We start from the raw sequence: 16989 nt of genomic DNA on the forward strand, positions 1-16989 counted from the left end.
CGGTCCTGGCAGGCAAGGTGGGAGCAGCCACTCCTGTGCATGGCATCTGCCGCTTCAGATGCATGTTTTTCTGAGAATGAGTAGGCAATAACATGGGGAATCCCGGCGACTTGAATTTCTGCTGCAGCTGACGCTTCTGCCGGTTCTTGCGCTCTGCAGCCGTGGCAGGTGACAGAAACACTCCTGATGGAAATAGAGATGTTCCTGATGAATGGGAGAAAGCAGCCACAGCTCCTGTGTCTCTGCCAAGATGAAAATCTTTCCCGTTGAGCTGTTTGCGAGGAGGCATGACTGCAGTCACCCCAACTCACACTGTTGCTGAGTCAGCACCGAATCTCCATTCTGGCAGTATTAGAGAGTAATGATCTGTGGCTGGATGAGTGAAGACGCTCCTATCTAGCAACAAATAGGAGGCATCTGGGCAGGGTCTCTGACTGAAAAAGGCAGTCTTTGCTGGCAAAATAAAAATGTTCCCAGGCAGAAAACCTGTGCAGGATATGTACAAATGCTAAAACGCTAAATATTGGCATTTTCTGGCAAAGCACAGCACTGTATATTTGCTCAAGGTAGATCATGCTAAAGATAACTTTGAAAAAAGCCTTTTGATGAATTCTGTCCCTTAACGTAAGGGATATACTTGTACCTTTGAACTGGAGTTTAGTGGAGTTGATCTGATCCAAGGGGACTAGAACTTGTCCCAGTGAAAGGGAGCGGGAAGTGGAGCGAAAGAGAAAAAGATACGCTCTACCATGAGTGTCCAGTAACAGCCAGGAGGGTAGGCATAGAAGAACATCAATATTCCGCTCAAAAATAATCTTATCTGCAGTAATGTGTGGCACACTTAACAACAGATGCTCAGATCAATTCTCTCGCTTTTATCTTTTCTCAAGGCGCTGCGTGGTGAAGTGTGACCTATATGCGTGGTTGATAAATAGCCAGAAACTTGCTGTAGCCCCTCTCGCCTGGTGATCTCCAGCAATTACTGCTGGCACGGTGCACACCCATGATCAGAGCACTGAAGTGGGTGGGGGGGCTTCGCCGACCGGCCGTGCGGTCCTGCAGCCCGCAGCAGCAAACGTCCTTCGCCATAGCAGTGGAAGCAGCAGCTTCCCTTACTGCAGCACCAAATCACGTTCTGCTTCTCTTTCTTCCTCCTCAGTGTCCCACGCCAGCAGGGGTGGCATTTCTAGCTGTTAATTCTTAGTAGCATTGAAAGGGTTGTAACTATGTGTGAGAAACACTGTCTGATGAAGTTCAAGATCCGAGATGTGCAAGCTGAAGAAGAAAAGCTGGTCTACCACTTTTTAAAGGACAGTAAGACAAGGGTCTCCATTCTTCTTCCATGTTCTATGCAGCCAGGAAAAAAAAAGAAAAAGCAGTAAATTTGGAAATGCACAGAGTGCTCTGAGTCTGGATAGTGGAGAATATTGCTGCTTCTGGGATTTCAAGGACTCTTTTCATAAGCTCTTCATTCCTTGGAGTTACCTATTTCTTAGATGCTACTTTAGATGCATCGATGCCTAAGCTGAAAAAAAGCCTTTGATCTGCGCTCGCTTTCCCTAGCATTTACAAACTTAAAAGTACTCGTGTTAAACTTTAATTATTCCTGTGTCTGGCACTGGATGTTCCGACTACTGCTGCTTTTTTGGGATGTCTCAGAAGATAACAGTGTATGTAGCTGGGTCAAGTAGCTGATGGGTAAAATGAATAATGACTTGCTGCGTGTAATAGTCTGTGTCTGTTACTGAAATTCAGCAGCCTTTTCCCTACATTTCTTTGTAAAGTGTACAATGTTGTTGGCATTGTGTGTTCTTTTCCCTTGCTAAGGTGAGTGTACACCACAGGCAGCAGCACTCAATTTATAAAGTATCTCTACTTCACAGACACTTTTAGTGAGTAAATTTAAAAAAAAAACAAAAAAAAACAAAAAAAAAAACGGGGGCGGGGCGAGTTTCTACATCTAACAGCAAATGCATTACTACTTGTTATATTCTTCAGAAGGTGTTGCCAAAGCCTCACTGTTGTTATTAGAGCATAGTATGAGATAAAAAGATGAGGGAGAATCTCCAAAGGGACAGGGTGAGATGCAGCCATGGAGTTACCAAAGCAGCTGGTAACTCTCATGTGCCACGTCTCCAAATGCTTACCTGATAAATTTGCTCTCACTACTTAAAAATCTAATTGGATGAAGCGTTGGCATCTGCCATCCGCTCAGCCTGAGCCCAAGGGCTAAACAAAGCTCACCTTCTTCTGCTTAAATAACACTGCTTTTGAGGTTATCAGCGTGCTGTCATCTGCTAGGAAATTACCGGGCTGCTCCCATGCAGTGGATTTGAGACTGAGGGGTTAGGCTGAAGGGCAATTTACTTTCCTTTAGCCAGGTTGTAGCACCCCTTCTGCTCATTGCAAATAATAATAATGTCTCTAGTTAGCAGCCAGGTTGCTTGTTCTGCCTTGGGAGTTTGAGGCAGGACAGGCTCACTATCCAGTTTACCATTCTCTTCTCTCAGTGTATGAAAGAGACACCTGGGAAAGAGAGACCTGATCTGGGGCAAAAAGGAGCCAGGAAGGAATGTGTGCTTCTCCTTTGAATTCAGAGTTGTGTCAGCACTAACCAGAGCTGTTTGTCCACCCTGGGAGTGGTTCTGTGTTTGCTCTCTTACGTGAAATAGAGAAACAAAATCTGATTGTCAGATGGTACGAGATCTCCCTAAAAGAAACCTGAATACCTACACAGCTAGAAAGGACTCGGAGTCCTCGGAAAGGTCTGATAAGGAGATAACTCTGCTCTCATCAGCAGGTCAGAGAAGCCCCTCTGAGCCACACAGCAGCACTGGTGGGGTTCACGTTTCCTTTTAAGATTTCAAGGCACCCACTTGGGAGTCTAGAAATATATATGTACAGGAGGCCCGGAGAGCTGGGCTTGGTCTAACACAGCCTACAGCAGGAGCTCTTAGATGCTAATCTCTGTTTGTTAATCTCCTCTGGGGAAATCTGAGGCTTCTGAGTGATAGGGAAGAAGAAAGAAGGGTGTCTTATAATCTTTTTTTCTTGCAATTCAGAAGAAATTCAAGCCTGATACTTTTTTTTTCTTTTTTTTTTTTTTTTTTTGCCTTAGGATTCGATGTTTCCAGTCTAAAGTGCTGCATCAGTTCCCAGCTGGCTGCTGTGAGTCCTTTTTAGGACACCATGCCTATTGAGTAAAAGCCAGCAACTGTAGTGAGAAGGGGGAGTCCTGCGCGTCCTTGACGTGGCAGTTTGGCGTATCCCTGGTACCTGCCCATCTCTGCCTCTGGGGACGGCCCCGGTATTGCTGGCCTCCCTGTGCACCTTTAATTAGGACTCATGCATCTCTGTGAGCTCTCATGTCCAACGCAAGGTACAGTTGGACTCCAAAATACGTGCCACAGGAGGAGAACTTTGGATTCCCTGGCACTGGGCGTTACTCGTGTCCGGAGAGGTTATCTGGGCACAACAAAACCTTCAGCGAATAACCTATCTGCTATATAGCAGTGTCATAAGGGTTACAGCATAGGAACAAAAATGTTGCAAGACTATCAAAGCCATCATTATGAAAGTGTTTTGAAGGTTATTGATGTTCTTCCTCTGGGAATTGTATTACCAGTCACTGATATCAAAAGTAACAAATTTAAAGAAGCTATAAATGACAGAGCCCTCAGAGCAAGAGCAAAGAGTAAAAATAAAAAGGACGCGTTGGCTTACCACGTACCATATAGGCTGCGTGGAACATTAAATAGCGTTTCTCTCCTATTCCTCCAGGCAGGCATCAAGGTCACGCTTGCATCCTTTCCAGGCACCTGGAGCCCCATGTCCCTGCACTTGCTGTGCTGTGCAGATATATGGGAAGGGGCCAGGGCTGGCGACCGCCGTGTCCTGGTCGGGGGAAGGAGGGACACGCGCTGTGAGGGGCAGCACGTCCCCGTCAGACTTGTTAAAGCCCTTCGCCTGATCCAGACACCAGCCAGAAATAATAGGTAGTCGCATAATAGCAGACCACGGCTGTGTGGGGAGTCCGTCACGCCTAACGAGAGATGGTGGAGGGTCCTCAGCCTCCCGGCAGAGGAGGGAGAAGAGGGACTCCGGGCAGAGCCAGCTGCTCGGCACAGCTGCAGGAGCTGCCGTCACTGCCGCTGCTGCAGAACGTTCCTTTTCTGGTCGGCACGTGTGCGGGTGGGTTGCGCGGGGCCGGGGGTCCGTGGTACCCTGTGAAAGGGCAAGCTGCTGGTCGTCTCCATCTCGCACGCGTGCAAACCCTTGGACGCGTCCTTAGCCCGACATCCTCCACTCCACACGCTGACGCTCGCGTGCTGCTGCTGTGGGGAGTATACACAGTTTTTGAGGGGCAATCAGCTTCCAAATGATTTTAACGCATTTGCATACGTACAAAAATAGCTTAGAGCTTGATGAAGCTTTAGGAGCAGCACTGAGGGACAGCACGTCTCTGGAGGGAAAGCTTATCGTGAGCTCTGGGTACGTTCTCCTGGGGTTTTCTCGTTTGGTATTTGGAAATGTCAGCTTCCTATTACTTGGTCTGCCTACAACAATACCAATTAAAAAAAAAAAAAATTAGGTATCTTCAGGTACACATTGAACTGTTCTTAATTCACAGAAATGCATTAATATTTAAAAGTTAGTAGTTTTATTGAGGCAAACTAGGCCATCAGCACATGAGAGAAAGAACTTGCGCCATCTGCATTCAAACCAGAATTTGAAGCAGTGCGTTCTGTTGATATAAACTTTGAAAGCACTTGGTGAATGTCACCAGGCTTTGAAATTAAAATTTCTTCTTATTTCAGACCAGCTATTGTTGCCTCTCTGGCTTGGGTGAGCTGGGAAAGGATAGAAGCCACTTGGGGCACGCTTTATAATGCTGGTATTTCTGGAAGGTGATGAGGATGGAAGTGTTCTGAGCTTAGCTCTGTCTGAGCCCGTTTGAAATGCAATGACAGAATTCCCATGTAAAGGTTGCGGTAAAAACAGAAAGAGGGAGAGGAGATTCTGCACTTCAGAATGAAGAAAATAAAAAGTCCTCACAAATGTCAGCTGAGGGATCTCTGGCTCACACTTGTTGGGGAAAAATAGTCTGAATGCAGTAGCAAATCTTTTACAGAGTAGCAGTCTGCAAAGAGGCTGGCACCGTTCCATCATATTCGATACCTCGATATTTACATTTGTATGCACCAATCTGACACGGCTTTGTTGGTGTTTGCATGCGTAGCATAACGTAGTTTTGAACTATTAATGCAACTGCAGGGCAGACCTCTGCTCTGCATCTGCAGCTTTGGTGGCTGTGAGGTTCCTTACTGACACTTTGTGTGCTATCAAGCATTTCCTCTGTTTTACCCTAGAAAGAGCTGGGGTTTGCTATTAAATCAAGTAATCGCAGTATATAACTTCGACTGTACTGGTTAGCAAATTCTTTGAGATGTTCTGAAAACAAAAAGCACAATTCAAGTGTAGGATACTTTGAAATATAAGATGGCTTTGGTCGTCTCCTCTGCACCACTTTCCTTGCAGAAGAAATTACACTGTTCTGGAAATGGTTGCAATATGCAGGTTTAATATAAGAAAACATAGAGACATTTCTTAAGTGTCAGTCTTCAAAGGTGGAGAGTTGGAGTAGCAGCATATGTGCGGTATGGCAAGACATTTACATGTCTGTAATAAGCCTCCTTTGTCAGGAAGACTACCTCGAAGGAATTCCAACCCAAAGAAACCTTTGCTTTGCCCTCAGAGTTATTGTTTGCAGAAACTCCAGGCTTTTGCAGAATGAGTTGTAAAACCTTGGACAACTGGAGAGAGCAAGTGACAGAAAGGAGGAGGAGGTGCTTTGATGATTTCCATGGCAAATTTGTCTCCCTTAAAAAGGAATCGATATGAGATGCAGCAGCTGGGTTAAATGCATCCATTGCCATTGTTATGTGGTTTTCATGAGCTGGGTGTGTGGTAAGAAAGAATATCTCTAAGCAAGGTGAAGCAGGGCAAGTTGCTCTCTGTAACTTTTCTCTGCATGCTTTTATCGTGGTTACGTTTTTATACGTGAGCAATGGCATAGCTTTAGAAGGTTATTAAACTGCCTCAAACAGCTGCCCAGGCACCTCGTGTGACCAACTGTTCAAGGGCTATTGAAGTCTCAGGCTGGTCTTTCAAGAACCCAGATGTACAGTCATAAAGGATTGAGTGGTAAACAGTAAAAACCATGGTTTTGAAAGAGGCAAGAGCAGCTTTTGCTCCTTCAGCTCCTCTGCCTTGCTCTGTGGTTTGAAGTCTGGAGCCCGCCGCTGTTCTCAAAGAAAACCCTTTGCAGGCTCTGCGGTTGGAGCTGAGCTGCGCTGCCGTGGCCGGCGCTGCCGCAGGGAGGGCTGCGCCGCTGGTCAGTGCCCTGCGCGCAGGGCATTGCCAACGCCGTCAGCGTTTGGGTGCGGAAGGCTCGGGTCTCCTCGGCCCTTCCCGGGCGAACGCTCTCACGGTCTCCGGTGGGTTCATTGCTTCAGAGCGATAAGCAGGACAGGAGACTTCCCTGCCGCGTTTCTGTCCCTGCGCACCAGGACATGGGACTTCTGCGTCAGCACCGCCAGCTCCGCTGGGTGTTTCTAGATAAACAAAAGCAGTCCCAGCTCATGGCAGAATTATCTTGTCCCTGTCAGCTGCCCATGTACGTTAAAGCTTCCAGCTGGGAGCAGTGACACAGATGAAAAGAAATTTCCATTAACCGGAAGAATAATACCTGTGTGTGAGAAAGAGAAGTGCCTTTTGTTTTATTTTGCTGCACGCTTCTCGTTGTGCAGTATTGTCCTTCTGTTATACCTTTTAGTAGCACAAGAGGTATTGCTATGAAAGATAATAAGCAACTCGGAAATCAATTTCTTTTTGGAACTTTGGAGGCCAGGAATTACAGCACTGTATTTTTCTGTATCTTTCGAAGTGCGTGTTAAATAAACATGATCCCCAGGAGTATTCAGAGGCAGCTCTTTGTATATAAAATACCTTCAAATATATCACATTTGATGATGTATGAGTAAGTGTTTGGTATTTGTTCTATATTAAGACTCTCTTACTCTGCCGCTTGCGCTATTTAAATGCTGCCTGATGATGACCGGGCTGGTCCAAGTGCTGTTTGTAACCCCACAGGATTGCTGCCAGGCTCACCCACAAATAAAAGCTTATTTGCTGATCTCCTGACTTTTCCATGGACAAGACTCTGCTTGTTTCTGGGGTTGTCTTGGGACAATTCAAATCAAACCACCCATAGTGCTAAATCCTGAACACCACCCCGGACCTTTCTTTTAAGGGGGAGAGGGAGACTTCAGGACCGTTTCTGCTCCCCTGCTGCCTTCTCCCGAGATTGTCTGGTGGGATCTTCTGCATTCACCTCTGCTGGAGATCTGCCATGGGCGATGCTTCTGCGAGCCCCGAGGAGAAGGTGCTCGGGACAGGGCTCTCGCTCCCATTTGTATTCAGGTGTTGCCGCCAGCACATGGAGCACAAATCAGCGTTTCAGCCAAGGATGCTTTCTGCAGGCTGGCTGTTAGGGACCCGAGAGCAATGCTCCCGAGGAGCAAAGGGGATTTGCCCGTGTCACTGGCATCGTAGGGACAGGACAGGCACCATTTGTTATTGGGAGAAACGTACAGGTTATCGAGGGACACCAGGAGCAGCCAGAGGAAGAAGAAAGATAAAGAAGGATTAAAAAGGAAAATAACAAAAGGAAAACCTGTATTTTTCTAGTCCAAACCCTGCCCTGCAGTGGCTCTGTACCCCATAGTCATTCTTTTGAGACATGAAATGTAGAACAGAGTACAATTACTTTCCTGATTATACTCTATCTTCCCTTACCAAGGTATTGAAGAGGAACTGGGGAGCACGTTGTAAAGCATACAGCCCTATTAAATCTTGATTCCCTTTAAAACAATTGCAGGAAATCTCACCCTTATAATTACACAAGGGTCGAAATAGTTTTTTAGCTTTCCAAGCCCTTCACGATTTGTCGTTCCCTTGTCTGCGGTACGTGGAGCTGTATCAGCCTGTCGCCAGTCTCTTGCCTCAAAAATTAGTGAATTTAAACAAACAAAAAAGCTCAAAAGGCTTTGGGCTGAAAAGCTGGGAAAATGACTCTGTTTTGGAGTTCAGGGCTGACTGACCTTTGGAGACACCTGTGGCATCCATAGGGTGTAAATCCTGCAACTCCAGGCATGGCTGGGATGATAGTGGAGATGGCAGGGATGGCCCCTGCCCCAGAGGGGACCTGATGCTCCTGTGCCCAGGCAAGGACGATGACACCTAGGAACCGCTCCTAAGCCGGTGTGTATCAGGATGCTGATGTAACCAGATTTAAACCCATAGATGCACCATTGTTTCTCTCTGCCCAGCTGACCCTCAGTGTCCTCTCCTCCTGAGAAAGCTCTTTAAGGGATGTAAGTTCCACCAGCTCTTTCATGCAGCTGGAGGCATAGGATATAAGGTTAATTCAAAGAGCTGTACAGGCTAAAATGGATTTCCCAGCAAAAGGGGTCCTGCTCTGCAGCATGAGTTCTGCTTTTGCATCTGGCTCTGGGGTCTCCCTCTCTTCCAGGTGCTCCGGTGCTTCAGCGCTCGGGTGCCAGGGCTGTGCTATGCGTCTGTTAATTGCCTTGTTCTCCCTAATTAAACATGCCCAGCTCAAGATAACTTAAGGCAACGGGTTGTGCGTTTAAAGTCAATGTTAGATTTTTTGGTTTTCACTGTTAGTGTGAAAGATTAAATATTCTAATGCATCAGCTGCCAGGTTGCCTTCTGTAGCGTGGCCTCAATTAGAAATTAGTTCAAGGATAAAGAAATTGCTGGGATTCAAACCAGTAATCTTGTCCAAAGCTAGCATTTAGTCTCTGGAAAGGAAAAAATCCCATTACTTCTGTGTCTGTGTTGTGTATTTGTGCCTTGTACTTCAGGTATCCCAGGTTCTGCTCTCAAACCATTAAAAATCCAGAGGAAACCCTGCAGATAGACACTGCTATAAATAGCGGAAGATTCTATCATCTGCACCTCTGCGTGTCTGGGAATGGTTTCATCCCTTGGTTTGTTTTTCGATAATATATGGATGATACACAGACACTCCCAGTACCCGTCTCCAAGTTACCTGTGGGTATTGAGGCATCACATAACGGCAGCCTCTCAAAAGTGCGGAAACCTTTTTGTATTACCTTTTTCTGGGTGATAATCTGTTAGGTATTCATCCAGGCACCCTACAGCGATGGATGCGAATTATATTCCCAGAAAGCTGAGATTCCTTTTCAACCTTTTGGATGGTTTGAGGAATACAAAGTAAGCCTCATGAATGAATAGCCGTCAGAAAAGAAAAAACCCTTTTATAATTTCAGGGGTGAAAGCAGAGGGAGGGGGGCACAGGAGCCACCTCTGCATCCCCCTGCCACGCTCCTCTGCTCCTTCTGCCCTTTTGCTTCGTGGTTTTGCTATGAGGGCCGGAAAAGGCTGGTTTCACCTTCTCTGTTTTTAATAATGCATAGTACTTTGCAAGTTCGACACAACAGAAATCACACAGGTATCTAGCGAAAGCCTGGGCGACTGGCCGCACAGTGGAGCAGAGCTAATGGCTATCACTCCCAGGTCCCAGGGCAGTAGGTGGGGGTAATTTCCTTGCAGGGTGGCTGGAATTAAATTCACCAATGCTCATTGTCCCTGAGGATGATTTATTTCCTTTCATTCTTCCAGCAGGGAGTACAAATGCAAAACTTTGAGCTCAGAAGTATTTTTCCAAATAAGTATCTTTAGCTGTGGTCATCAGTGATTTGGAAGCCCCTGGCAGTAAGATTTAGCCTTGAGCTGATTGCCATTGCTGAGCAGCTGAAGAGCAGCTGAAAGCCGGCTAGAAATGTTTTTTTTATTTTTGCTTTAAAAAAACAAACAGGAAAAAAAGCGCATGCTTTGGGATGGGGACAGCAAGAAGGGAGAGCTTTTTGTGATTATTCTGCCCTGCCGGAGAAGAGAGATTTCCCCTTGCATGGGGGACTGACTTTGGGTAGTAAAGAGCAAGCAGAAGGCGGTCACCGAAATGAGAGAAAGGCTTCCCTTGCGGTCCTGCTGGCTTGGAGCGCTGGGGGTACCTGCCGTTCCTTCATCTGAGCGTTAATCAGCCCTTCAGAGGCTGGCCGTGCTTTTCTTTGCATTTCTGCCCTCCCCGCCTGCCAGAATTGGGGAGCTGGAGCAGCCCGGCTTGTTTCAGCTTTGTGTTTCTGCTAATGTGAAAAATATAAACATGGAGTGGGCTGGTGGAACAAACAATAGCTGATTTACTTGGTTAATTTAAATAGCGTGTAGTCAGTAGCACAGGGAGGCTGCAACGCTGCTCCCGCAATCATGCTGGGAGGGAGGTCTGCAGCGCCATTACGTGCTATTATTACTTTCTGGATAATGTATACACTTTCACTATCACATAGTTTTTCTCCTTCATTTTTCATGAGAACTGGCACTAGATTAATGGTTAAGCCATGGAAGAAACGTAACGCCATGCCAGTCTGATTTATTGACCACTTAGTGCTGATGAAGCTGCAAACAAGAGCCAGACAGATGTTGCAGCTGCATTTTTCTTTATCAAAACTCGCAGCTTTTTGTGTTTTTTTTAACCACTTCTTGCGCCATCTTCGGCTTACCCTACAGCACCAGGGATAGCGGAACAAATTCCCCTGCCACCCTAAGGAGACTCCACTGAGGAGGCGGACTGGGTGCCTCGGGTCCAGCGTGCCAAGGAGCCTTGCCCAGGTCAGGAACAAACGGCAGCAGCTTTGATTCGGACGTGTGGGAAGCGGAGCAGCTCTGCCGAGGCTCTGGGCACTGAAATTACGGGCAGCTCTCCGATGGGCATGTTTCCAGAGCCGTCTGCAGCCCAGTCCAGGGCTCCCTGTAGGACTTCCCTGCTGCCCAGGGGAAGGGCTTCTGCCGTGGCACGTCCACTGTCCTGGCACGCTTCCCACGTGGAAGTTAACATTTGTAATTTTTCTTTTAGTCTTTCACGTCTCTCTTGTTCTAGTGGTAGGTCTCCACAAAGAAATAGTGATTCTCTGCTGATTTAGTTTTCCAAAGCATATGTATTCTCTTAATTTGTGTCAAAACATTTCAGTTTATTGGGTAGATTGGCATTCAGGAGACTTGCCAATCTGAGGTCAAGTTTTAGATGTAGACATAAGGAACAAACCTGTTGGTTTAGTGTTTATTTTATATGCCTTTATATATAAAAAGTATAAATTCCAGTGCCAATCTACTGCTGAGGTCCACTTGCTTCTGCTGCAATGAAGCCAGGAAGCCCCATCATCCTGACTTGCCTGGTGACAAACAGGCACTATCAGGCTGTGAAAAATACAGTTTATCTGAAACTAAGGGAGAAGCATCTGCAGAACTGCCAGGTTGCCCAACGCCACCACAGCAGTGTGTCCTTGCTCTCTTCTTTCAAACTTCTCTGAGAGCAAGAGATGTCTTTACGTGAAATCTCTGAAGCATATTACTTTTTATTACTTCATCATCTAAATCACTAATTACGTTAAACTAGCTGATGGAGACTATTTGGGTGTATAGGTAATCATTTTTATTATCTGAATCTTTTCTGAATTATGCATGAGGACCATAATGTTTCAGACTTCCCCTTCATCACCTCCCCAGCCCTGAGCAGCGCCGTCCGCTCGTGTTGGAAGCAGCTCAGCCGCCCCGTTAATTCCCCGGGAGCCCCGGCTGTCACCTCCGTTGCCTTTAAAGGGTAAAACAGGAAGGCTGAAAGGAAAACATGGCTCCATTTTGCATGGTGACCTGAGGATTTGCACTGTGGTATGGAAAGAGGGGGTACGGTGTTTTAACGCGTCCTTCTCTGGCTGTCTCGTGTCTGGGGCAGATGTGCCCTGTGAAACGGAAGGTTTTGAACGCAGGAAAACTGAACATAAAAAGGTCCAATCATTTGTCTCCAGGAGAATCTCAGGAATAGAGGAGCCGACGGTTTTCTTTGCTTTAGCACTTTCCAAAACTGCTCCGAAATAAGTTGTTAGCAGTTCCTTACTAGGTTTCCTTGCCTCTTCCCTGTTCAATACAACTCTTTAACAGAGGCTGCAAGAACCGGATACTGCAATCTCGCAGAATCTTCACTGCAAATCCCCCGCTTGCGGTTTTCTTCAACAGAGGGGGAAAAAATGCAAGTTTCTGCTTGCATGTCTCCCTAACTTAAAAGAGAGCTTCTCTCCAGACCGAGGGACGCATCTGATGACTGAAGCCCTGGTGGGTACCAGCGTCCAAGGGGATGCAGGCAGGGGGAGGGCACGCTCTGCGGGGCTGCTGCGCTTGTCGTGCTGCTGTACGCGGGCACCACGCGAAGGGGTGGCCTTTTGGCCGCCAGCCCCGTCTTGGCAAGCCTTGAGGAACTGAGACCGGCTGCCCCCTCCTCTCAGGGGCGTGCGGGATGCTCCCCACGCGCAGGGGACACGAGGGGCTGCACGGTCACCCCGGCAGCGGTGAGCGCTGCCCTGCTCCTGCCCCTGCCCTGGGCTGGCTCCAGGTGAAGCCGCCCGGCACGCCATGCCCGGCCTCGGCGCTGTGGTTTGCCCGTCAGAAGTTACCTTCCGCTGGTCTTTCCTTGGCACGGGTGTCCACGTCCTGCTCCAGCCCTCTGTGGGTTTCATGAGCAAGTGCTCCCATTAGCGCAACCTTTGCAAAGGAACGATGGCTTGTGTTCCCTCTCCCACTAAGAACAGGGCTCTAACAGCATTAATGAAACATTAGAGTTTTAATTACACCATTATCCTATTTATTTTTATAAATAATTCCAAAGCAGTCATTAAAGTTTGTGAACTTAGGAGTAAATGACTTAAGGGAAAGAAATCAGCTCCTCAATCTTGTTATTATCTATTGTACAATCTCCCTGGGATGCTGTTGGGAAACGAGCGGAGTTGTTTCTGTTGCTGTTGTTAAGATGATTCATTTACTCGCAGGGTGGTAACACACTGCTCAGCTCCCTACTTGAAAGGTCTGTGTCAGTGGGACGGCGCCGCAGTGCGTCAAAGCGGCGTTGCATCCCCTCTCTCAGCCCCCGTAAGAAGGTGCGCGGGGAGAGAGGGGAGCATTAAGCGGCCCTGCGGGAGCGAGCGCCTTGCAGTTGTTCTGCAGCAGTTCTGCAAAGGACACGGTCTCTTCCAGTCCCGACCTTCTGCAGCTCACTGTTTTCGTCGCAAAGCTGTAAGATCTTCAAAGCACAAGAAATTTTGGGCTTGTCTGAAAAGAGCCTGTCTTTGGGGCGCTCTGTAATACCGTTTGCGAGCTTCTTTGGCTCTTCCCCCTGCTCTTTCTGCCGCTGTATGGGAAGCGTGACTGTTACTGATGCTCTCAGGTGAATTTCCCTATATTCAAAATAGTCCGATGTGGACCAGAACCAATTAAAGCATTGGATCAAACAGGCTGTGGGTCCCTTAAACCAAAGCAAATTACCTGGTGTTTGTTGCGACTGGCGTTTGCAGGACTCTTGCAAGTGTTCGGTGTTGCATGGGTTGGAAAAAAGGTTCACCCTGCACACACAAGGGGAGCAAATGGCGCTCGGGACGGGGGGAAGCTGCGTGCAAAATCTGCCGTGCCTCGTCTTCTGCCACCTCTTTTAAAGAACAGCTCTGATCTCAGGGAAACGTGGTACATACTGGGATCTCATTGGGATGCTTTCTGTCATAGTTTTAATTAGGAAGATAAATGCAGAGGGTCCAGAGCGGGGGAGGGGCCCAACAAGATAACCTTTCCTCTGCTCTCCCCGCAGAACCCAGACATCGTGTTGGTGCACTACCTGAACGTCCCTGCCATCGAGGACTGCGGCAAACCGTGCGGCCCCATCTTGTGCTCGATAAACACAGACAAGAAGGAATGGGCAAAGTGGACAAAAGAGGAACTCATCGGACAGCTCAAACCGATGTGTGAGTATCTGGAGGCTTTTTTGCTCTTTTGCTTTACAAAGGGTTAATTCAGATGTCTCTCACTGCCACCAACTGTCCACGTGAAGGAGTCATTTCTCACCATCAAACTCAACTTGCATCTACGTGCGCTTTCTTCCCGATGTTTAACGCTTCTGGGACGCATGGTACGAGAGCTGCCCAGAGTGTCCCAAAAGAGGTCCCCTCCACACACTGGTTAAAAATTGTACCTATTGTCCTGCATTTTCAGGTGCCGTTTGCAGGCACCTGCCTGCTTGGAAAGAGCCTTTGCAGTATTGCCAGGTAGGTTTCCCCCAAGGGTGCTTGATGTTTGGGTGGTTCAGTGTCACATCGGAGTGGGTTGCTGTTGCTTACGGACGGACTTTGTCAAGCTGAGTGTTTTCAGGGTGGGTGTCGTTTACTACTGTTCTAAGCTTCGCAGTCTAAAGAGAAGAAAGATTAGGCATAATGTAGGTCTGTAAGCAAGACAAGGTTAACTGCAGGAGCTGCAATACCAAATCTAGATGCTTGCATCTGAGTCAACAAATACCAGGTCCGCTTCCCTCCCTCACCCCTGCCCTCAGTCAGACGCTGGTGTCATGCCCAACCTTCCATAATTAGAGGTCACAGCCATGAAGTACATTCTGGTGTGTCTCAACCAGCAGTGAAAGGTCAGTCTGGTGCTGAGTGCAGCATTAGTAGTCTAAGTTTGCACCGCTCCTTTGTTGCGTCCGGAGCTCTGCAGGCCCACGTATTCCTTTTCCATGCAAAGTTGGAGGGCAGAAGACAAGCAGAAGAGAAGAGAGAAAATGACATGTTTGCTGAACAGAATATTGCCCCTGGGACTGATAACCTTAGACAGAAATCCAGGATGTTGAAGGTGTAGCTGAGACTGGACAAGTACCTTAGCATTAAGCAGGAGAGGAAGTGGCAGCCTGTTAAAAAATCTGCAGTGCATCAAGAAAATTATGTGAAAACTACAACGAACTCGCCGTAAATTTAATAACACTTGGCTCTTTTATGTCTCAGGAGGGAAGAGTGAAATTCTGCACAATTATTCAGAGTATATATGCATGTACACGTCTCTGTTTATGGGTACATATCCTGGAAACGCATCCTTAGAAATGTAGCTAAAATAAAAGCTTTAGATTCTGATCAGGCCTAGAAAACAAAGAGGACACGGATAACTGTGTTCGGGGAACACAGAGGGGCACTGCTCGCCAAGAAGCCATCAGATTTGGTTCCACTGTTGGGTGTGCCATGAAATTCTGGAGCCAAGCACATCAGTTTCATCACATTTTTGCATTAATCACATTCTTTCACAGACTTCACAGTTTGATTGCCTGATGTTTCCAAATTTCTCTGCCCTAAAGCAGATTTGTCAATGACTTAAAGCGTTGTGCGTGGTGTCGCTGGTGAAGTGATAGTCTCGTCCTTTTACCCGTGCCGTGTTGCGGTTCAGCTGTTGTTATTCCTCTGGACTTGGAAGCAGTGTGAGGTTTTTGTCGATTCTTTTGTTTTCTTGGTTGCCATTTTTTGTAAGAATTTCAGAGTTAAGACAAGTTAGCGATGATACAGCTAGGCTGTGCACGGAGGTCCGAGGCCAAATGCTCTACCTGCAGGGAGGTTTTTGCATCCTGTTTCAGACTGATGTTGTTCAGAATTAGGAGGAGAAGATAATACTAGTTCTACCTTTGGGGAAAATGCCTCCTCCTGGTCAGAGGCTAGTGACAGCATCCAGCTCTTGACTCACTGAGAACAAGTGCCGTTTGTTCAAGCCCTAGTCAGCCTGGACCAGAGTCAGGCATTAAAACCTTTTGACCTCTGTCAGGTATTAAAGCTTTTATATCGGAGTCTAGGATAGCAGAGACAGTGGTGTGGTAGCCAAAGGCTGGGAGCACGTCCTCTTGGCCGCGTGTGCCTGGAGAACTAAAAGTGATGTGGCAGATGGCTGGCAGGGAGAGAGGCATCAGTCTGAGAGTCCGAGCCAGACAAATACATCAAACTGTTTTTCCTGAAATGCAGAGGGACCCTGACTGGGATGAGCAGGGCGTTTGCTCACATTTCTTGCATCCATAATTCACTCAGCTCCCTCTTCCTTCCCTGCTGCATAATCCCAAAGTCAGTCCAGGCTTCAGCGAGTGTTCAGCAGGCATCTGGGACAGGCACAGGCTCCTGGTACCAGACTGCATCACTCCACGAGCAGAGCGGGGCGCTGAGGTCTGGGCTGCTGAGAGGTGGCTCCTCCTGTCCTGGTCTTGAAGGAGACCTCTGCGAACCCAGAGCTTCTTGACTGGCTTCAGAGGTGGTTCTTCCTCATGCTGTGACTGTGCTTGCACTGGTGGTTATGGATGAAAAAAATACCTTTTCTAGGTAGCCATACAGCTCTGAGAGCTTTGTGGAAGCACTATTAACTTGTTCTAACATAGCTGGTCTGTGGACTAATTCAGAGACTGAAATTAACCCGCCTGAACATCCACGAAAGGTAAATACTCACTGCAGATGCTCTGAGGATTTGGGGTTTTTTAACATCTCCAGCTGAATTGAGACCATAAGTAATTAATTAATCAGCCTGACTTCAGTTTTCATGGCTTTGGATTTTTTGTTTAGTTCTGATATATTTGTCACATGCCTTCATGCTGGGACGTCCACGACCTCCTGATTGTCCTGTCTGGACTATCACTGTTGGCTTGTCAGACCTCGGTCTGGCAGTCCTTGAGACCGAAGCAGACGAGCCTGGAAGGGCTGGATATGGTGCTTGTGACCTCCAGCAGGATAATTCCTCTCTCCTTCCAGGCTAGGAGATGGGGCGCCTTGTCTTAGAGGTGTAAGTGTGGTCAGGGAGCACAGGGAGGACTGTAAAGCCTCCTCTGAAACATCCTGCTGCTGATGGCAGAGCTGTGATAATCTGACTGTCGGCAGCATCCTAACTGGTTGTCTGAATCAAAAGGGTTGTCATGTGTGTTGCTTCTGTAGGAATGCAACCTTTTGGGGCATTTGTGCAAAATGAATGGCGGTAATACATGAAAATTCTGCGGGAACGTTG

The 16989-nt window shown here is 47.4% G+C and overlaps 1 protein-coding gene across 6 annotated transcripts in view; it reads left to right on the top strand.

The window, feature by feature from the left end:
- The window catches only part of CAMTA1 (calmodulin binding transcription activator 1), a 324130-nt gene that overhangs the window by 244420 nt on the left and 62721 nt on the right, over positions 1-16989 (top strand). For all 6 annotated transcript variants that reach the window (XM_069782905.1, XM_069782903.1, XM_069782907.1 and 3 more), the window contains one exon: positions 13793-13946. In XM_069782905.1, the coding sequence (XP_069639006.1) occupies positions 13793-13946 (154 nt within the window). The remainder of the gene's footprint in view (positions 1-13792; positions 13947-16989) is intronic.

This window comes from Haliaeetus albicilla, chromosome 4 (assembly GCF_947461875.1).
Source record: "Haliaeetus albicilla chromosome 4, bHalAlb1.1, whole genome shotgun sequence".
NCBI classification, from domain to species: Eukaryota; Metazoa; Chordata; class Aves; order Accipitriformes; family Accipitridae; genus Haliaeetus; species Haliaeetus albicilla.